The 24,294-nt window shown below is 45.1% G+C and overlaps 1 protein-coding gene across 4 annotated transcripts in view; it reads right to left on the bottom strand.

Moving 5' to 3' along the window:
* The window catches only part of SRGAP3 (SLIT-ROBO Rho GTPase activating protein 3), a 113,486-nt gene that overhangs the window by 68,647 nt on the left and 20,545 nt on the right, over nt 1-24,294 (bottom strand). Inside the window, exon 2 of one of the 4 annotated variants that reach the window (XM_077276740.1) lies at nt 22,849-23,105. The exons of 1 other annotated variant lie outside the window; for it this stretch is intronic. In XM_077276740.1, the coding sequence (XP_077132855.1) occupies nt 22,849-22,906 (58 nt within the window). In that variant the 5' untranslated portion in view covers nt 22,907-23,105. Of the gene's footprint in view, nt 1-12,489; nt 12,551-22,848; nt 24,123-24,294 lie in introns of those variants that run through there. 2 more of the 4 variants (XM_077276743.1, XM_077276741.1) reach the window with 2 other exon arrangements.

Here is a 24,294-nt window from a genome sequence, read left to right as displayed (position 1 = left end):
CAATCTCACATTTTTATGAACAATTTCAGGGTTGTCAGCTATTTATTTAACCTGATCACAATGTTGCACCATTAAAAATGTGATGGCAATATATACACATACAAACGACCGTAAGAGACTGTGCAGGGTGTTGCAACAGATCACATAACTCCTCTCAAGCTCCTCCTGGTTAATAACATCTCTGTGATCGTTATGGAATATCAATCTAACAGCAGAAATCGCACATGACCCAAAACCATCGTGAATTAAAATAACAACAAAAAGTAACTCAAGCAAAGCACTGTTTTATTACTATTCCAATAACCACAGGTGCTTCATCCAAGCACAAAGTTATAAAGGCGCCTTCCTCTTTTCTTTTATGATTTGGAACAACAGTGCAAAAGAGTAAAAAAAATCCTGATAATTCACACGCACCAAGTACCGGGAGAACCAACCGGAGAGGAAGCACCTATGGATAAATTCAAATACACAGAAGCAGTATTATAGTAGTTATATTCCTGTACACAGGGGCAGTATTATAGTAGTTATATTCTTGTACATAGGAGCAGTATTATAGTAGTTATATTCTTGTACATAGGAGCAGTATTATAGTAGTTATATTCTTGCACATAGGGGCAGTATTATAGTAGTTATATTCTTGTACATAGGAGCAGTATTATAGTAGTTATATTCTTGTACATAGGGGCAGTATTATAGTAGTTATATTCTTGTACATAGGAGCAGTATTATAGTAGTTATATTCTTGTACATAGGAGCAGTATTATAGTAGTTATATTCTTGTACATAGGAGCAGTATTATAGTAGTTATATTCCTGTACATGGAGCAGTATTATAGTAGTTATATTCTTGTACATAGGGGCAGTATTATAGTAGTTATATTCCTGTACATAGGGGCAGTATTATAGTAGTTATATTCTTGTACATAGGGGCAGTATTATAGTGGTTATATTCTTGTACATAGGGGCAGTATTATAGTAGTTATATTCTTGTACATAGGAGCAGTATTATAGTAGTTATATTCTTGTACATAGGAGCAGTATTATAGTAGTTATATTCTTGTACATAGGGGCAGTATTATAGTAGTTATATTCTTGTATATAGGAGCAGTATTATAGTAGTTATATTCTTGTACATAGGAGCAGTATTATAGTAGTTATATTCTTGTACATAGGGGCAGTATTATAGTAGTTATATTCTTGTACATAGGGGGCAGTATTATAGTAGTTATATTATTGTACATAGGGAGCAGTATTATAGTAGTTATAGTCTTGTACATAGGGGGCAATATTATAGTAGTTATATTCTTGTACATAGGGGGCAGTATTATAGTAGTTATATTCTTGTACATAGAGGCAGTATTATAGTAGTTATATTCTTGTATATAGGAGCAGTATTATAGTAGTTATATTCTTGTACATAGGAGCAGTATTATAGTAGTTATATTCCTGTACACAGGGGCAGTATTATAGTAGTTATATTATTGTACATAGGGAGCAGTATTATAGTAGTTATAGTCTTGTACATAGGGGGCAATATTATAGTAGTTATATTCTTGTACATAGGGGGCAGTATTATAGTAGTTATATTCTTGTACATAGAGGCAGTATTATAGTAGTTATATTCTTGTATATAGGGGCAGTATTATAGTAGTTATATTCTTGTACATTGGATCAGTATTATAGTAGTTATATTCTTGTACATAGGGAGCAGTATTATAGTAGTTATATTCCTGTACACAGGGGCAGTATTATAGTAGTTATATTCTTGTACATAGGGGGCAGTATTATAGTAGTTATATTATTGTACATAGGGAGCAGTATTATAGTAGTTATAGTCTTGTACATAGGGGGCAATATTATAGTAGTTATATTCTTGTACATAGGGGGCAGTATTATAGTAGTTATATTCTTGTACATAGAGGCAGTATTATAGTAGTTATATTCTTGTATATAGGGGCAGTATTATAGTAGTTATATTCTTGTACATTGGATCAGTATTATAGTAGTTATATTCTTGTACATAGGGAGCAGTATTATAGTAGTTATATTCCTGTACACAGGGGCAGTATTATAGTAGTTATATTCTTGTACATAGGGGGCAGTATTATAGTAGTTATATTCTTGTACAAAGAAGCAGTATTATAGTATATTCTTGTACATAGGGGCAGTATTATAGAAGTTATATTCTTGTACATAGGGGCGGTATTATAGTGGTTATATTCTTGTACATAGGGGCAGTATTATAGTAGTTATATTCTTGTACATAGGAGCAGTATTATAGTAGTTATATTCTTGTACATAGGAGCAGTATTATAGTAGTTATATTCTTGTACATAGGGGCAGTATTATAGTAGTTATATTCTTGTACATAGGAGCAGTATTATAGTAGTTATATTCTTGTACATAGGAGCAGTATTATAGTAGTTATATTCTTGTACATAGGAGCAGTATTATAGTAGTTATATTCTTGTACATAGGAGCAGTATTATAGTAGTCATATTCTTGTACATAGGGGGCAATATTATAGTAGTTATATTCTTGTACATAGGAGCAGTATTATAGTAGTTATATTCTTGTACATAGAGGCAGTATTATAGTAGTTATATTCTTGTACATAGGGGCAGTATTATAGTAGTTATATTCTTGTATATAGGAGCAGTATTATAGTAGTTATATTCTTGTACATAGGGACAGTATTATAGTAGTTATAGTCTTGTACATAGGGGCAGTATTATAGTAGTTATATTCTTGTACATAGGGGCAGTATTATAGTAGTTATATTCTTGTACATAGGAGCAGTATTATAGTAGTTATATTCTTGTACATACTGGGCAAAATTAACAAAACCAGATCTTACATAGAATACTGATTGCTCCACTACTGGAGATTGCATTGTGTGTTCCTTCTCTTTACAGATGGGCCCTTGGCTCGGTGTTGGGGGTCCGGCTCGGTGCGTCTCTATATATCACTGTCTGTGTCCCATTGCGGACAGCTCAGCTGTTCTCATCCAGCTGTAATTCTCACGGCTCAGTGCCGGGACGTCCATCAATCTCCCCAAGCTTCCACTTCCCACATAAACACAATCCTCTAATGTTCTGGGTTCATTACTTTGATATTACTAATGGTCAATGGTCTCATTGCTCGGAGGAATCTATTAAGCCCCCTCCGTTTATCCCATCATTTGCACCTGCGAAAGAGACGTATGGGGCAGCATCAGTAATGGAGAAAATATAACAGAATTTCTGTTCACGGCTGACGGACTGTGGGACTGAAATGTGGAGTAAAAATAATCCCGATTAAAATAAAAGATAGAATGAAGTATCATCCACGTGTTTGCACTTTAAAGCCGCCATCTCTGTACGTTCTGCACAATCCTGTCCTCTCCCGTTCCACTTGGTTCTGCCGCCATCGGGTCTGGATCCCTCCGGCAATCATGGCTGCCCTGACAGGGCGTAGAGAGCAGACCTTCCAGGGATGCATGGCGGAGGATTGTTACCGTGCCAGGCGTGTGCACACAGCCAGATGGGGACTCACTAATGAGATAAATCAGTTTTGTCAGCTTCTAATTGGTTTTCCTCTCACAGACTCCAAGATTTTAAACAATGAACCAGGCGAAGAAAGGGTCAATGACGAGAGACAAGCGACAGAAGTAAGGAGCAAAAATCCTAGAATCTACAGAGAAAGCAGCCAGATCCGGCCGCCGCAGGTCTGACCACGGACCTAGGATGGCCATTTAGTCACCAGTGGAGTCAGAATGGTGCTTCCACCTGTAACAAGCACTTCACTGAAGTCTGCCCCAAGACGTCACTCGCTAGAGGAACCCAAGGTAACGTTTCACCAAAAACCACTCCTCGATGATACCAGCTAAAGGACATCGCCCTGCATGCTTCACTACCGACCACCCCTGGAGTAGCTTCACTACCGACCAACCGTGGACTAGCTTCACTAACGACCACCCCTGGAATAGCTTCACTACCGATTACCCCTGGACTAGCTTCACTACCGATCACCCCTGGAGTAGCTTCACTACCGATCACCCCTGGACTAGCTTCACTACTGACCAACCGTGGACTAGCTTCACTAACGACCACCCCTGGAATAGCTTCACTACCGACCACCCCTGGACTAGCTTCACTACCGATCACCCCTGGACTAGCTTCACTACTGACCAAACCTGGACATGACTAATGTGAAGACCAAATGAAAGACCACCACTCTGGATCATCGAAGGCCAGCTCTGTATGGGACACTGCTCTCAGAATGGCCAAAAAAAAATAAATAAATCACATGCTGCACTAAAAACCACCCCCCTATATAAGGTGCCCAAGACCACTCCTTAGAAAGGCCTAAATAAAGACCACCCCTGGATGTGATTAGTCTAAGGCCACTCATTAGAAAGGTCCAAATAAAGACCACCCCTGTATATAAGTTGCCCAAGACTACTACTTAGAAAGACCTAAATAAAGACCACCCCTGAATATGCTTCACTAAAGACCACCCTGGATATGATTAGCCTAAGGCCGCTCCTTTAGAAAAGCCAAGAGAGAAGACCACTATGCACATGCTGCACTAAAGTCCACCCCTGGACATGACTGGCCTTAGGTTACTCTATAGGGGCGGCCTAAATAGAGGCTACCTCCATGCCGAGCTTCACTAAAGGTCATCCCACATGTTTAGTGAGTCAAACTCACTTTTGACATCCTTGAAGGCCACTTCTAGTCCGACCTCCATAGAGGAAACACCCTGACATGATGGCCCTGGAAAAGCCTCACTAAAGGCCACCCTGGAAGTGGCAAACTGAAGTCCTCTCCTGGCCAGTACTTTAGCGATGGTCTTTAGTGAAGCATGTGCAAAGGCGGCCTCTACTGAGCCATGTTAATGGTGGACTCCTTAGAAATGCTGCACTAAAGGCCACCCCCAGTACATGTACCATTGTATCAGGGAAGTTAGTGATGAGATGCTCTAATCCAGCCTACACAATGACTTGTCACATGGCTGAAGACTTCTCACTGGGAGTGAAGGGGTTAACAGACCGGTTGAGACGCATCCGACAGACTTCTCGACCCGGGTTCACGCTATGAGAGACGGAGGGTGCGGTGCGCAGAATTATAAACAGGGCTGAGATCTCCTGTCTGCTCCTATATTCTTCACCACGTCCATCCCTCCGAAATAACTGATGTGTGCGATGGCGCCGAAACCAGGGGAGCGAATATAAATGAAGACTACAAATAGCTGTTCAGCTGTACAGTAAATAAAAGGGTTACAGACTGTATCCTGAAGGCTCGTGAAAATGATTGCTCAATTATACCGCCACACAGTGTACAGGTAACTATGCCGTACAAGACTTACTTCTCAGCGTCATCGTCTGTCACTGTAACAATGACCTAAAAATACTGTTATACTGTGCCTCCATCACATACTGAAAAAATAATATACTGTCAGTGAGTCAACACCACCACATAGTGACCAAATAATACCACAATACAGTGCTTAGTTATCAACACCATACACTGACAATTTAACACTAACCTTAAAAAATATATTTACTATACAGTGCCGTCATCATACCCTGCAAAAATAATATACTGTCGGTTAGTGAGTCAGTACCACCATACAGTGTGCAGGTAACTGTGCCACTCAGTGCCCAGTTATAAGCGCCATACATTGTCAATGCAACAGTAACCTAAAGACAATATTGTACAGAGTACAATGCTGTTATATAAGTAAAAAATAATATATTGTCAGTGAATCAATCCCACCACACAGTGGTCAAATAATACTGCCATACAGTGATAATATAACACTAACCTAAAAACAATGGCATAATCTGTATTTTTATCATACACTGCAAAAATAATATACTGTCAGTGAGTCGATAGCAACATACAGTGCTTAAATAATACTGCCATACAGTGTGCAGAAAACTATACCAGAGAGTGCTTAGTAGTCAGTGCAATACCGTACTATACATGCCAATACAACACTAGCCTAAAATACAATGGTATACATGTATATCCATCAAACACTGCAAAAATAATATACAGTCAGTAAGTAAATACCATCATACAATACATAAATAATTCAGCCAGAAATTGACAAAATAAGAGTCATTCTATACCAGGTACAGTGTCCTCATCATATGCTGCTAAATTAACATACTGTCAGTGAGTAAATAATACTATACAGTACATAAATAATATACAGCCATACAGTGCACAGAAAACTATACCGTACAGTGTTTAGTCATCAGTGGAATATAGTGCCAATATAATATCATCACACTGCACAAATAATAGTGTCAGATTGTGAGTAAATACTACAATAAAGTGCATAAATAATACCGCCAGACAGTGACAAAGTAAAAATAATGCAAGATAAAGTCTGAATAAAGCTGCTCCACTAGTACAATTATGATTTGTGGTGTTCAGAAGCCTCAGATGTCAGGTCATCAATGGAGCCCCCTCCAGCACGGGTCACTGATACCCCCCAGGCCAAAGGGTTAGATCCATAATGGTAAAGCTGTGCCTTAGAGTACGGACAGATCTCTGCTCCTCAGTGATGGTGCCTACAGTGGCTGTCACCCTGCTGACTCTTATAGCTGTTACTGAGAAGAACACCTACGATACCGGTGAGAGGCGGTGGTGGCAGTAACATTAATACCGCACAGTGTGCACATTATCACACAGGGGGCTATGCCCTTTAATCCTGTGCACATTTTGCTTTTTGACCTTCACCATTGTCAGAATTGGACGTTCCTTTCCTTGGAGATTCTCGGCCCGGCGGGTTTAAGGCTGGGTCACAGCATCGTGTCCAGAAATCCCAAAATACAGATCAGACGGTGCAGAGAGCACAGCTCTTGTATGTAAAGAACAGAAGCAGCAAAGAATAAAACTTCATGAATATTTCATCTTCCAGTGCGGAGAAGAGGGGCCGCTCTGTACGAGTCCCGCAGCCATCTGCCTGCCGCTCACAGATATATATAGAATAGAAATCTCAGCACATCTCGCAGGACTGTCTGATCCCCGCTCGTCAGTGTGCACGGGCCTGTACGGTCAGATAAGCGGCGCCTCTGCTGACACCGCAGGATCCGGAGGTTACGGCGATGAGGAACGTTCTGTAGTAAACAGTTACAAGATCTCCACTGTCACTGTTCTGTTACAAAGTAACGCAGCTCGCCTTCTATAGGGTCGTGTGCACAGTGCCAGTAGGGCAGCGCATAAAGCCCCTACAATTATACAGCTCAGCTGCAATACCACACACGACCTGTGGACAGGTGCGGCGCTGTTTTTAGAAGAAAGTAGCTGTCTTTCTAATCCAGTACAAGCCCTTTAAAACTTACACTGGGGACTGTCATGTAATACATCCTGTAATGCTGCCACATACTCTGCGCAGTCATCATTACCTCACATGAGTACAAGCAGAAGAATGTGATATAACCGCTATAATGGCCAAGAGAGTGTAATATGCGATATTTCCTGCACGCTGGGCTTTCTGGAAAGGAATGAATTAAATGTGCGGCCTAATGAGGACACCGCCCTCGAGGGCTTTTTGGATTTCTCCTAACGAGATGGAGGTTTTCAGCATTTTCCTACGAAGATATAAAATATAGAAGCAGGAAGACTGCGAGGCAGTATTATATAAGGTCTCCACACTTAAAGGGTAAGATCATATCATTGTCACCTTATGTAACATGGTAGAAGGTGTGGTTAGGGGTCTCAGCACTCTACACAGCTCTCTACACAGCTCTGTACTTGGCACTCTACACAGCATTCTATACAGCTCAGTACTTGGCACTCCACACAGCATTCTATACATCTCTGTACTTGGCACTCCACACAGCATTCTATACAGCTCTGTACTTGGCACTCCACACAGCATTCTATACAGCTCTGTACTTGGCACTCCACACAGCATTCTATACAACTCTGTACTTAGCACTCCACACAGCATTCTATACAGCTCTGTACTTAGCACTCCACACAGCATTCTATACAGCTCTGTACTTGGCACTCCACACAGCTCTCTACACAGCTCTGTACTTAGCACTCTACACAGCTCCCTATACAGCTCTGTACTTAGCACTCTACACAGCATTCTATACAGCTCTGTACTTAGCACTCCACACAGCATTCTACACAGCTCTGTACTTAGCACTCCACACAGCATTCTATACAGCTCTGTACTTAGCACTCTACACAGCATTCTATACAGCTCTGTACTTAGCACTCTACACAGCATTCTATACAGCTCTGTACTTGGCACTCCACACAGCATTCTATACAGCTCTGTACTTAGCACTCCACACAGCATTCTATACAGCTCTGTACTTGGCACTCCACACAGCTCTCTACACAGCTCTGTACTTAGCACTCTACACAGCTCCCTATACAGCTCTGTACTTAGCACTCTACACAGCATTCTATACAGCTCTGTACTTAGCACTCCACACAGCATTCTACACAGCTCTGTACTTAGCACTCCACACAGCATTCTATACAGCTCTGTACTTAGCACTCTACACAGCTCTCTACACAGCTCTGTACTTGGCACTCCACACAGCATTCTATACAGCTCAGTACTTGGCACTCCACACAGCATTCTATACAGCTCTGTACTTGGCACTCCACACAGCATTCTATACAGCTCTGTACTTGGCACTCCACACAGCATTCTATACAACTCTGTACTTAGCATTCTACACAGCATTCTATACAGCTCTGTACTTAGTACTCCACACAGCATTCTATACAACTCTGTACTTAGCACTCCACACAGCATTCTATACATCTCTGTACTTAGTACTCTACACAGCATTCTATACGGCTCTGTACTTAGCACTCCACACAGCATTCTATACAGCTCTGTACTTAGCACTCCACACAGCTCCCTATACAGCTCTGTACTTAGCACTCCACACAGCATTCTATACAGCTCTGTACTTAGCACTCCACACAGCATTCTATACAGCTCTGTACTTGGCACTCCACACAGCTCTCTACACAGCTCTATACTTAGCACTCCACACAGCATTCTATACAGCTCAGTACTTAGCACTCCACACAGCATTCTACACAGCTCTGTACTTAGCACTCCACACAGCTCTCTACACAGCTCTGTACTTAGCACTCTACACAGCTCCCTATACAGCTCTGTACTTAGCACTCTACACAGCATTCTATACAGCTCTGTACTTAGCACTCCACACAGCATTCTACACAGCTCTGTACTTAGCACTCCACACAGCATTCTACACAGCTCTGTACTTAGCACTCTACACAGCTCTCTACACAGCTCTGTACTTGGCACTCCACACAGCATTCTATACAGCTCAGTACTTGGCACTCCACACAGCATTCTATACAGCTCTGTACTTGGCACTACACACAGCATTCTATACAGCTCTGTACTTAGCACTCCACACAGCATTCTATACATCTCTGTACTTAGCACTCCACACAGCATTCTATACAGCTCTGTACTTAGTACTCCACACAGCATTCTATACATCTCTGTACTTAGCACTCCACACAGCTCTCTACACAGCTCTGTACTTACCACTCTACACAGCATTCCATACAGCTCTGTACTTAGCACTCCACACAGCATTCTGTACAGCTCTGTACTTAGCACTCTACACAGCATTCTACACAGCTCTGTACTTAGCACTCTACACAGCATTCTATACAGCTCTGTACTTAGCACTCCACACAGCATTCTACACAGCTCTGTACTTAGCACTCTACACAGCATTCTATACAGCTCTGTACTTAGCACTCTACACAGCTCCCTATACAGCTCTGTACTTAGCACTCCACACAGCATTCTACACAGCTCTGTACTTGGCACTCCACACAGCACTCCACACAGCTCTGTACTTGGCACTCCACACAGCATTCTATACAGCTCTGTACTTAGCATTCTACACAGCATTCTATACAGCTCTGTACTTAGCACTCCACACATTCTATACAGCTCTGTACTTAGCACTCCACACAGCATTCTATACAGCTCTGTACTTAGCACTTCACACAGCATTCTATACAGCTCTGTACTTAGTACTCCACACAGCATTCTATACAACTCTGTACTTGGCACTTCACACAGCATTCTATACGGTTCTGCACTTGGCACTCTACACAACTCCCTATACAGCTCTGTACTTAGCATTCTACACAGCATTCTATACAACTCTGTACTTAGCACTCTACACAGCATTCTATACAGCTCTGTACTTAGCACTCTACACAGCATTCTACACAGCTCTGTACTTAGCACTCCACACAGCATTCTATACAGCTCTGTACTTAGCACTCTACACAGCATTCTATACAACTCTGTACTTAGCACTCCACACAGCATTCTATACAACTCTGTACTTGGCACTTCACACAGGCATTCTATACAGCTCTGTACTTGGCACTTCACACAGCATTCTATACAGCTCTGTACTTGGCACTCTACACATCTCCCTATACAGCTCTGTACTTAGCATTCTACACAGCATTCTATACAGCTCTGTACTTAGCACTCCACACAGCATTCTATACAGCTCTGTACTTAGCACTCTACACAGCATTCTATACAACTCTGTACTTAGCACTCTACACAGCATTCTATACAGCTCTGTACTTAGCACTCCACACAGCATTCTATACAGCTCTACTTAGCACTCCACACAGCATTCTATACGGCTCTGTACTTGGCATTCTACACAGCATTCTATACAACTCTGTACTTAGCATTCTACACAGCATTCTATACAGCTCTGTACTTAGCACTCTACACAGCATTCTATACAGCTCTGTACTTAGCACTCCACACATCATTCTATACGGCTCTGTACTTGGCAATCTACACAGCTCCCTATACAGCTCTGTACTTCGCACTCCACACAGCATTCTACACAGCTCTGTACTTAGTACTCCACACAGCATTCTATACAACTCTGTACTTAGCACTCCACACAGCATTCTATACAACTCTGTACTTGGCACTTCACACAGCATTCTATACAGCTCTGTACTTGGCACTCTACACATCTCCCTATACAGCTCTGTACTTAGCATTCTACACAGCATTCTATACAGCTCTGTACTTAGCACTCCACACAGCATTCTATACAGCTCTGTACTTAGCACTCTACACAGCATTCTATACAACTCTGTACTTAGCACTCTACACAGCATTCTATACAGCTCTGTACTTAGCACTCCACACAGCATTCTATACAGCTCTGTACTTAGCACTCCACACATCATTCTATACGGCTCTGTACTTGGCAATCTACACAGCTCCCTATACAGCTCTGTACTTCGCACTCCACACAGCATTCTACACAGCTCTGTACTTAGTACTCCACACAGCATTCTATACAACTCTGTACTTAGCACTCCACACAGCATTCTATACAACTCTGTACTTGGCACTTCACACAGCATTCTATACAGCTCTGTACTTGGCACTCTACACATCTCCCTATACAGCTCTGTACTTAGCATTCTACACAGCATTCTATACAGCTCTGTACTTAGCACTCTACACAGCATTCTATACAACTCTGTACTTAGCACTCTACACAGCATTCTATACAGCTCTGTACTTAGCACTCCACACAGCATTCTATACAGCTATGTACTTAGCACTCCACACAGCATTCTATACAACTCTGTACTTGGCATTCTACACAGCATTCTATACAGCTCTGTACTTAGCACTCCACACAGCATTCTATACGGCTCTGTACTTGGCATTCTACACAGCATTCTATACAACTCTGTACTTAGCACTCCACACAGCATTCTATACAGCTCTGTACTTAGCACTCCACACAGCATTCTATACAACTCTGTACTTGGCATTCTACACAGCATTCTATACAGCTCTGTACTTAGCACTCTACACAGCATTCTATACAACTCTGTACTTAGCACTCCACACAGCATTCTATACAGCTCTGTACTTGGCATTCTACACAGCATTCTATACAGCTCTGTACTTAGCATTCTACACAGCTCCCTATACAGCATTCTAAACGGCTCTGTATTCAGCACTCTACACTGCACTCTATACAGCTCTGTACGTATCACTCTACACAGTTCTCTATACAGCATTCCATACAGCTGTGTTATTCGTGCTCTACACAGCACTCTACCCTGCTCTCAATACAGCATTCTATTGAAGCTAGAAGTCCACACTGACATAACTCGCATTACTGTTTGTATGAATGCAATCTGGGGACGGCACAATCTTTCAGGATACGCGAGACCCCCACCTCCAGGCTATGTTCGCAGACCCTCATCGCCCCTATACGTTGTGTCTGTTCATGTCTACAGCAATATACAGACTGTCTATATCTGAGACTCAGGACTCAGAGAGCCGAGTGACAACCAGTGTGTGAGCTATAATGTCGCCATATTGGTTGTCAGCCATACAGATAAGAGCTCCAAACAACCTCATATAGGAGAAGAGCCCTGAATGTTGCAGACCCCACCTGAGAAAAACAGAGTGGGGGTGATTGTGCCACTTTCTTGGTCCATTATCCTCCACCGGCCAAATCCTCTGTACCGTGTTCTGTCCGGGCCCGATATTGGAGATGGCAGAGCTCCGTCCCCCGCTTTATCATCTCCATTCTCAGGCGCCATAATCCTCACCGTCGCACATTCTCCTCTCCGAAATCTAGGAAAGGATTTGCATATTTAGTGTCGCTGTTCAAAGCATTGCGATGCCGGATCTGATCTGCGGAGCTGAACATAAACCTGCCCGCAGTAAGAGCAGACCTCAGTGACGCTCCACAAGGGGGGACAATAGGAGCCGTCCGCATTCTCCCCCCAGTCCTGGAGTTATATCCCATTCTGGGAAAGCTGGATGAGAAGCAATATGGCCGACCATGGGTCTCATAGGGGTCATCACCAAACAGCACAATCACCCCCTTGCTGGGGTCTTTGTACACAGCAGACCCCCGCTCCACACTCACGTCTCCATTTACCCTATTGCCTTGTGCCCTGTAAATATTTCCCGCTGCCATATATGAGATTTTATAGGACTAGAAGCCCCATGAAGATTCCACAGCGCAAGTGATCAATTAGGGGGCTGGGAACGTGGCGACTGTAACAGGAGTCCCATAAAGAGGCTCTCCTGTCCTATCCTGTCAATCTCAGTCTTAGTCTGGTTGAGCTGTTCCTCTCCTATTCCTCCTGGAAATGACTAAAACTGACAGCCGGGAGCTGCTTTTCTTTCTGTCAAATGGGTCCCAGCACATTCTATCAAGTGGAAGTAGAAGTGTCTACAATAAATAACTCCATTTGCTGTCAGCAAGCAGAGATCTTGAAACCAGTTAGGAATAGTATCACAGAAAACCCGAATCATTGTTGCATTTGCACCTTTTTTGTGAAGTCCTAGGAGTTTTTCGCTTCTTCTTTTCACCTGTGAATTTTTTTCTTTTTCTGTTAGTCATTGTGGGCAGGGATTGGGGTTTCCAGATATTTTCGGCTGAGTCATCAATTTTGGCCTTTTAAAATGTCGCAAAAAAAAAGCTCTCTAGTGCTGAAATGGGTTTTTGTACTTTTTTTCCTGTAAAATTTGATACATTTTAGTGGAAAGTGACTTATTACACTAAAATGTTGCAAACAAGGTTAAAGACAAAAATAAAAAGTATTATGGATTTTGTGCAATATTCATGAACCTACGTGCGCTATGATGAAGAATTTGGCACAAAAATAACAAAAAAACACAAGAAGCGACTTTAAAACAAAAAACACGAATGATGTATTTGGACAAAGTAGCAGAACTTTTAGAGATTCATTTCCTTAAACCCAGAAATCCTCGTTAATGATTTTCTGGTCACAGAAAGGAACCGACAGATGGACAAGGACAACTCTCCCCACCATTGTCTGCCGGCTCAGGAGGGGGAGGGGAGGCATCTATAGGTGCTGGGACCGTATTCAGAGGAAACGGGAAGAATTTCTAATCTCCAAATTCTGACATAAAGTTCAGCTCCCAGCTGTGAACTTTCTTCATAACTCGGGGGGCTCAGATGAGGGGAGATCTTATTGTAGCCACTAATGAAGCTCCTCAGAACGTGCAGCAGCGATCACTGGGGGTCCGCTCGTCAATGTGATCCAACACGCCGCGTTACCCAGTCAACCGGAGAAACTTTCTGTCACCATAGCGACTCCGTAATGAGGGTCCTGAAGCTGAAAGTCCATGGAAAGTTTTTCTAATATTCTATTCAGCCATGTCCAGGGTATCTGGCGGGTTGACAACTACTGATGACCACCCTCACAGCCCCCACAGCCCACTTCTGAGCAGATAGAAAATACACTGTGACACAAAGTGACATCATCCTGCATTAGGTGTCAGTCATTATTGCAGTGCTGGTGTAACGGGCCAGAATATACCCTGTCCCAGACTATGCCCGGGGTTAATGTGGCCTAGGCCAGAGTATACCCCTCCAGGCCAGAATATACCCCATCCCAGACTATGCCCGGGGTTAAAGTGGCCTAGGCCAGAGTATACCCCTCCAGGCCAGAATATACCCTGTCCCAGACTATGCCCGGGGTTAATGTGGCCTAGGCCAGAGTATACCCCTCCAGGCCAGAATATACCCCATCCCAGACTATGCCCGGGGTTAAGGTGGCCTAGGCCAGAGTATACCCCTCCAGGCCAGAGTATACCCCGTCCCAGACTATGCCCGGGATTAAGGTGGCCTAGGCCAGAGTATACCCCTCCAGGCCAGAATATACCCTGTCCCAGACTATGCCCGGGGTTAAAGTGGCCTAGGCCAGAGTATACCCCTCCAGGCCAGAATATACCCCATCCCAGACTATGCCCGGGGTTAATGTGGCCTAGGCCAGAGTATACCCCTCCAGGCCAGAATATACCCCATCCCAGACTATGCCCGGGGATAAGGTAGCCTAGGCCAGAGTATACCCCTCCAGGCCAGAATATACCCCATCCCAGACTATGCCCAGGGTTAATGTGGCCTAGGCCAGAGTATACCCCTCCAGGCCAGAATATACCCCATCCCAGACTATGCCCGGGGTTAATGTGGCCTAGGCCAGAGTATACCCCTCCAGGCCAGAATATACCCCATCCCAGACTATGCCCAGGGTTAATGTGGCCTAGGGCAGAGTATACCCCTCCAGGCCAGAATATACCCCATCCCAGACTATGCCCGGGGTTAAGGTGGCCTAGGCCAGAGTATACCCCTCCAGGCCAGAATATACCCCATCCCAGACTATGCCCGGGGTAAGGTAGCCTAGGCCAGAGTATACCCCTCCAGGCCAGAATATACCCCATCCCAGACTATGCCCGGGGTAAGGTAGCCTAGGCCAGAATATACCCCTCCAGGCCAGAATATACCCAGTCCCAGACTATGCCCGGGGTTAAAGTGGCCTAGGCCAGAGTATACCCCTCCAGGCCAGAATATACCCCCCTTGGACAACCACGGTGTACATATAAAACCAAAGGTGATGGGAACTGCTACTTCCGGGCCATCAGCTACATCCTGACAGGAACAGAGGACAATCACTCCCTTCTCAGAGATAAAGTCATATATCACATGAAAACTGCCATGACAAAAAACTACAGGACTACTTGAATCAAGATGTGACTGAATCTGTGAACACCTCTGGCATCTCTCGTAATGGAGTCTGGGCAACTGATGCAGAGATCATGGCCACAGCGAATCTGTTGAATTGCGACATTGTCATCCACACAGAAGTCGGTGACTCCATGGATTGGTTGACATCGCGCAAGCTTCAATTTGCAGTCAACAACAGAACAGGCACTTTATCCTGAAAATAAGCATGATCATATTAATGTTATCAGTGTTTGCCTTTAAACGTTTATATTGTAGCAAGGACTTGCTAGTCTACAGTAAGGCCATGGATAAAAAGTCGCATGCAACAAGTCACCGTGTGTCCCTGTCCTAAAGGTCCCAGTACACCGGGCAACTATTATGTGATTTGGGTGGGTGAGCAGGAAAAACACCAATATTCGGGCCTGGAGGGGTATAACATGGCCTAGGCCACTTTAACCCCCGGCATAGTCTGGGACGGGGTACATTCTGGCACCGGCATTACATTCATGAGCCAAGCAATAAGTATGGGATGCAGAAGAGGGGATGTCATGACCCTAGCTCAAAATGTATCTAGGAAACAGGGCTCCATGGAGGTAACAAGTCATCCGGTATCTCCTTCTCCCCAACCTGGGAAATGGGACTAAAGACTATAATATTAGGAGATGTCTCCGGGAGGAAATGTCTGCGGCAGGTAAGGCTTCTGTCACACTTCCGTCTTCTGCTGTGCGTCGTTGTGCAGTAAAATGACGTATCGACGGACGGCACGAAAATAGCTTAAAACGCGTGTGATGCATCCAGGGTAATGACGGATGCATCGTTTGTGTTGTTGCCACAAGTTCAATGGAGAAATTTCCGAGAGAGACTTTTTCCCGGATTTTAAAATCCTTCCGGGCATGCCCAGAGGGGAAAACGGGATCCATCGCTGGATTCCAGTGTGTGACGGTCAGTGACGGATCCTGCGTCCATAGGCTTCCATTATAGCCGACAACGGACAGCGCAGGACCCGTCGCTGACCAATTTTCCGACGTGCAGAAAAAAACATTCCTCTGAACGTTTTCTCTCCACGACGGACCGCTATTTTCCGACAGATCCAGTGCGCGACGGATGAAACGGATGGCCATCCGTCACTAATACAAGCAGGATCCTGCATTTTCAAAAAAAGACGGATTTCGACGTGAGACAAAAGACGGAAGTGTGAAAGTAGCCTAGACGTTCAATACCGCAATACAGAGCAAAATGGAGGACGGGGGAGAAGAGCGCGCCACTACATGAGATACAGGATAACATCTGCTTACAGCTGGGAAAGAACAGAGAAATTCTGCAGAAAAATGGAAAATCCCCAGGAAATAATATTCTTCACCAGCCCCCAGAATTCCCACCTGGCTGTAGACCCCTAGATTAATACTAACTGGGAATGGTATAACTTCATGGAGCGATACCCCACAGTACTGTCCCCCAATACATTGTCCAAAATTCAAGCAGTGCTGCAGTGTAAAGTAATAGGGAGAGAGAGGCGCATCTGCCGGATTACTGCTTATACACAGCAACCAATCTGAACAAGCAGTGCTGTACAGGGAGGAGGGAGAAATGTCAGCTCATCTCCTGAACTTCAATATATACACAGTGTAAAGTATAGGGGAGGGAGAAGAGTCTAACCATGCAAACCGAAAAAGTAGTGCTGCAGTGTAAAGTATGAAGAAAGGAGAAAAGTCAGCTCATCTGACCAACTTGTGTTTCTACACTGCAACTAGTCTAAACAGGGTAAAGTATGGAGGAGGGATAGATTAGATAAGAAATAATGTGGAAAAGGCAGTGCTGCAGTGTAAAGTATGGGGAAAGGAGAAAAGTCAGCTTGTTTAAATTGGCTGCTGCATATAAGTAAATCAGTAGATGAGCTGAACAGCCAACCTGAAGAAGCAGTACTGCAGTGTAAAGTATAGGGGAGAGGGAATAGTCGGCTAATCTGCTGTACTGTATACACCGCAGCCAACCAGGACAATTGAGAGAAATGTCTGCTGACCTTATGCCTATACATAGCAGCCAGTTGGAACAGGCAGTGCTGCAGTATAAAGCATGGCAGCACAAAACAGTTGCTCAAGGTTGCATATTATTTATTATATACAGCTAATAATCCAGATTCTGACAATCTGGATCCATTGATGCCGCATTAAAGATTTTTTTTTTGCAGTAGAGACACCAAGGCTTAGCCTTCTGCTGCCATCTAAAAGCTAAACCTGTATCTGCGGCCCCCTCCTCCCGGGCAGAGACCATCAGCTAAAAGCGGAATTATTCTTCCCTCGGGCTCCAGCTCTGGAGATACATACAAATGAATCAGCCGCCAACGAGAGCGTCCTGCAGATTGTCCACAGGCTGCGCTAATGCGTCTGGCCCGCGCCTCATTAGTATTGATTAAGCCACAAAATAGCTGCATGCCCCCTGGACCAGGGACGGGGCCACCTCTAATGTTTGAGCCCCCACAATCCAGAGAATGAGGGGATCCCCAGGGTTTGGGGAGAGACGCACCAAACCTCCATATTCAGGTCACTGGAAGGTGTAAGAACCTCTGGTCTGAACACGGCTCAGCATTTCGTGGCTTCTCCCATCCTGGAGTGACGATTATGTCTGCTCTGTTTTAGGGCTGTCCCACACGTCCAGATAATTCCGGTACCGGAAAAAATCGGTACCGGAGTTATCCGTGTCCGTGTGCCCGTGAGCTCATGTAGGCCATACGTGCGGCACATGTGTGCCGCCCCTGTGCCGAGTGGGTACCACACGGAGTGTGTGGTACCCACGCGTGTGGTACACTGCATCGTGCTGAAGCCGCGATTCATATCTTCTGTGCAGCAGCATTTGCTGCATAGAAGATATGAATAATATTGTTTAAAAGAAAGATCTATGTGTCCGCCGCCCCCCCACCCCCTGTGCGCCCCCCCCCCCCCCGCTGTTCTGAAAATACTCACCCGCCTCCCTCGTTGGCTGTCGATGCTTCCTGGTCTGACCGCGCCTTCTACTGTATGCGGTCACGAGGGGCCGCTCATTTACAGTCATGAATAGGCGGCTCCACCCCTATGGGAGGTGGAGCCACATATTCATGACTGTAATCGGCGGCCCTACGTGACCGCATACAGTAGAAGGGGCGGCCAGCACAGAACACTGCGAGGGAGGCGGGTGAGTATTTTCAGAACAGCGGGGGGGCGCACAGGGGGTGGGAGGGCGGCGGACACATAGATCTTTCTTTTAAACACTATTATTCATATCTTCTATGCAGCAAACGCTGCTGCAGGGAACATATGAATCGCGGATTCAGCACCATGTGGGGGGGACAGCGCTTACTGTAGCGCTGTCTCCTGCACGCCACAGGGACTGCACACGGAGAAGGTCCGTGTGTGGTCCGTGTTTTACACGGACCCATTGACTTTAATGGGTCCGTGTAATACGTGCGCTCCCACGAACACTGACATGTCTCTGTGTTTGGCACACGGAGACACGGTCCGCAAAAAATCAATGACATCTGCACAGATGCATTGATTTTAATGGGTCTACGTGTGTCAGTGTCTCCGGTACGTGAGGAAACTGTCACCTCACGTACCGGAGCCACTGACGTGTGAAACCGGCCTCATAAAGCTTCTGGGCCAAGACTGAAATTCTCACCGAGACTGATGACAAGTTAAAGGGGTTGTCTGGTGTCTGGAGCCCCTTTCAGGTGATGTTTGGAGGGGCTGAGATGTCATTCTATGAGCCCAGTTCTGGAACACTGCATGTGCCAGGCAATGCATGGTGTGAACACTCACTGATAATAATGGATGACACTGTCGGTCATCGCGCCCTCTACTCCCACCACAAGCAGCTACCAATGATAACATGTCTATGAGGGGGGGTCTATGTGATGAGATATAGCGGCGCCTTTAATGGAAGCATTAGACGTACAAATATCTGCGTAGTTTGTGTCCAAACAAACCAAAAACTTGTGTGTAAATGGTTAAAAGGAGTCCGTCAGCGCAGACTGAGCATATACACTAAGCACCCAGACGTGTAGGGGATATCGCCCCCATAAGAATAGCTCCAATCACTGCCTGCTCTGCAGAATCTGAAGGTCAGTCACTTATGCTAATTAGGTGCCCAGTGCAATCTGGGTGCGGCCGAGGAGCTCTGCACCATTCCAACTATTGGTTTTGCACGTCCCCGCCTCCGTTACGGATGATTGACAGCATCGGCTTTTCTGCTCACAAAAAAGGCGACACTACATGGACCACGGCCTAAGACTGTGTTCCCACGATGAATTTCACCAACAGCTCATCATGGGGACATAGTGTTATTAGGCATCGAGTCAAGATTCGCTGATTATCGGGAAAACACTCGTTCATTGAGCGCTTGGATCGTTCCTGCCTGCATTAAAATCATTGTTCTTGGCAGCACATTGTCCTGCGTAATCTGGAGATGTGCTGCCGATTACATGATGTTCCCTGCGGGCAGAACGATCTTATTCCTGATCTTTCTGTGCACAGAGAGCTCTGGTCTGAACAGGTGCCAGAAGATCGGCAGTCGTTCAATGGCTGCAGTCAGGACCGACTAAATGGGCCCAAACTCGGGCCAATGTCAGCACTTGTGAGACTGGTCCAGACCGGTCCGATTGGTCTGAGATCTGTGTGTGTTCCCATTATAAGACTATAAGGTCGGGGGAGCGCCGCTCATGCATGACATTGGAATATAGTGCGCCAACATAACACACTTCTTACAAAACACGGTCACTAGATGCCCTGTAATAACTTGCAGCTATGCAGCAAAATCCCTTCAGCATCTAATCATCCCACGTCCACATACACCCAGGTGGTCCCGGGTCTGCCACCCGCCTCGGGGGCTCAGCCCTTCTACAAATCGGAGTTTGTTGTCAGACACCAGCCCGGGTTCAGAATAGCGAAGTCCGGCACCAGACGATATTAGATCAATCTTATTTCACAGCACAAGGTAAAATTCCAAACAAAATGACTGTTCCTGGAGCAAACGTCGTTCTACGTGATAGAGGCACTAGTGGGGGACTTATCTGGGCCAATATTCATGGGGGTCTGGAGGAGCAATGACGATTCACAGGGGAAGGCCTGGACCCCTCCTCTGACTCCCTCCTTCTCACATTGTATTCCGTCTTTGCTTCTTGGCGAGTCGCTTCTCTTTCCTAGAGCCGTTGTAGCTTCATCTGCCAATTTCTGCCCACGCATGTGACCTCTGCGCTGTATCATTTAGATGTTACTCAGGAAGAACTAATGATAGGGAGACAACCGGGGGAAAAAAAGACACCCCGAACCCCCAAACATATCCTTCCCGGAGTCATTCAGCTTCTGACAATATTTAGTCATATACGACTCTGCATAAACTGTGTGACAACCAATATAACCGCTATATGGATTCTGTGGAGGTTGTCACTCGCTTCTCTGGCGATCTGAATGGCAGATACATCACAGATTTATTCATCGCTCTTATCGGGGGACATCAGTACAGGCAGGGGACAATCTCTGAGGACCTGACCCGGCCGGTTTCTGTTTCTTTTATCCTAATTTTTATGTTACACTTCATAAGAGCCTCAATAATAAAGGTAGATGAATTACTAGATAGCGGCTTTAAATGCAAAGATTTTGCTCAATTTAGAATCAAGACTCGTTTCAAGTCTTCAGATTCCCCAGCAGACGGCAATGGGACTGGTCACACCCAATTTCCATTGACCTCCATGGAGTATGACAGTCATGGTCACGTGGTCGGCAGATTTCCATTGGAGCACAACTGTTGTAACGCAGCTCTGGCATTGTAAGAGTTAACACTCTGGTGGTGCAAAACGCGTCGGGGTCTTGCAGTTTGCACTGGAACAGTAAGTGACACTATTAGGGAGAGATTTGCTGCATCGGCTTTATCTTCTATGAGCAGTTACTTATCTGTATCAGTAAGTGGTTATGTTATAGGTTCATGTACTGAAATTATGTAACACCTATACATCTATTTATTTATTCACTGTTCAGTTAGCGCAAATATTTACTCAATTACTTCTCTACTTGCACCTAATGTTTCATTGCCCGTTGTGATTCCTACACTGCCTTTGTGGTCCTGTACAATGTTCAGCTTTTTTCTGAATTATTATTGATAGATATAATATGATTTATTAAAGATTGATGATATTTTCACATTTGGCCTCACTGACAGGCGTAGTTAACACTAGTCTGTCTGTGTTTAGGCCTACAGAGAATCAAGTGCTGTCATGAATCCGGATCATTTCATCTGCAGCATCAGTGCAATAATAATACGCCAGCGATACAATGTAACGACACATCAGCGTCCAATCCGAGCATATATGACAGGTTTACCCAAGGCCCCATCATTGTGAAGCCTCCGGGCCTGTAGCAGTGTGGACTGACACTATGACACCTTCATGTGATACATTGTATCATCCCTGCAGGTCACATGACACAGCACTGCAGGCATGGGAACAAGTAGCAGAAATACACAGAAATGAATCAAGTATTCGCCTGCGGCCATCCTCAGATGATGTTCCCTCCATATTGACTGTGGCTGCAGATTGGAATAACACGCAGTGCATGGGTGTGGCGTCAAATATTGGGTTACTTCCAGTGCAGTAAAGGCTGCACACAGGTCTGGAGATAGTGTTACACTGTGACATGTCCCCAGCTGATGTATATACAGAAGATATAGGATAGATACACAGAACCAGGGATACAATGCAGACTGGGGCTGGGCGCTAAGATGGCACTGCCTAGCTCTGTAACATGACCCAACTGCCTGAGCAAGGGAAGGCACACACAATATACAGGCAGGCAGCATGTGAGCGAATAAAGGTGGGCAGGAGGTTATAGGCTGGGGTGGAGGAGGGGGCTTCTGTGGGGTTGGAGGGGGAGCAGGGAAAGTTTGTGGTCTGGAGCTGAGCCAAGTTGAGGGAATAATAGCAGAGGTGGAGGGATGAGCAGGCACCAGACATTATAGGGTCTGTACAGGGCTGCTGGACAATGACCATGGGACTACTACTGCAGCTGCCCCTGCCCTGGGGTGCACACTGGATTTTGCAGCCTTTTTTATGACACTGACCTCCTAGTTTGCTGCATTGCAGCCCAGACATCACAAGTGCATTGGCCCAGGGATGCCCAAACCTGCAGGAAGCGCCCTGACTGCTGGGAGCTGGCAATGGACCCAGCAGAACAGCGCAGGGAGGCTGGCACTGGCTGCAGGGATGGCAATGCTGCCCTGGCAGGGGGCAGAGCAGGGCGCACTCACCTTTCACCTGGTTCTCATAGTCAGCGATGATCTCCTTGTCCTTCTTGAACCTGGACATGATGCTGCCCGGCTGGGTGCCCGGTGCCCAGTGTTGGCTCCCTGAGAATCAGTGCACTGGATCCCTGGGAGATCCCCCTCCACCCAGCTGGGATGATCACCTGCAGAGCCGCCCGGCACACATGGGGCTCAGCATCGCTCTGCACGGGGGCTCTGCACGGATTGTTTTCCTTTTCGCCTTCTTTCTTTTCTTGCTGCTGCTGCAGGGTTGAATTGAGGCTGAACGTCACCCGGCTCCTCCCAGCTCCTCTTACAAGAGATGTGCGGCGGCTGCTGCTGGACACCCTCACCCAGTGCACCCTCCCAGCAGCCTGCCGGCGCTGCACTCACCTCCCAGACACTGCATGGCCCTGTCTGATCACTGCATCATCATCACCACTGCTTCATCATCACCACTGCATGCAAATACTGCATCATTAGCTCCATCACTGCATGCATTTACTGCATCATTAGCTCCATCAATTTACTGCATCATTATCTTCATCACTGCATGCATTTACTGCATCATTAGCTCCATCACTGCATGCAAATACTGCATCATTAGCTCCATCACTGCATGCAAATACTGCATCGTTAGCTCCATCACTGCATGCATTTACTGCATCATTAGCTCCATCAATTTACTGCATCATTAGCTCCATCACTGCATGCATTTACTGCATCATTAGCTCCATCACTGCATGCATTTACTGCATCATTAGCTCCATCTCTGCATGCAAATACTGCATCATTAGCTCCATCACTGCATCATTATCTTCATCACTGCATACAATTACTGCATCATTAGCTCCATCACTGCATACAATTACTGCATCATTAGCTCCATCACTGCATGCATTTACTGCATCATTAGCTCCATCTCTGCATGCAAATACTGCATCATTAGCTCCATCTCTGCATGTAAATACTGCATCATTAGCTCCATCACTGCATCATTATCTTCATCACTGCATGCATTTACTGCATCATTAGCTCCATCAATTTACTGCATCATTAGCTCCATCTCTGCATGCAAATACTGCATCATTAGCTCAATCAATTTACTGCATCATTATCGCCATCACTGCATCATTATCTTCATCACTGCATCATTATCTTCATCACTGCTTACAATTACTGCATCATTAGCTCCATCACTGCATGCATTTACGGCATCATTATCTCCATCACTGCATCATTAGCTCCATCAGTTTACTGCATCATTCGCTCCATCTCTGCATGCAAATTACTGCATCATTATCTTCATCACTGCATACAATTACTGCATCATTAGCTACACTGCATACAATTACTGCATCATTAGCTCCATCACTGCATGTAATTGCTGCATCATCATCTCCATTACTGCCAGCAGTTACTGCATCATCATTTCCATCACTGCATCATCAT

Source organism: Ranitomeya variabilis, chromosome 8 (genome assembly GCF_051348905.1).
Source record: "Ranitomeya variabilis isolate aRanVar5 chromosome 8, aRanVar5.hap1, whole genome shotgun sequence".
Classification (NCBI taxonomy): Eukaryota; Metazoa; Chordata; class Amphibia; order Anura; family Dendrobatidae; genus Ranitomeya; species Ranitomeya variabilis.
Note: the sequence above shows the minus strand (reverse complement) of the source record. Positions and strands in the feature narration are given on the sequence as shown.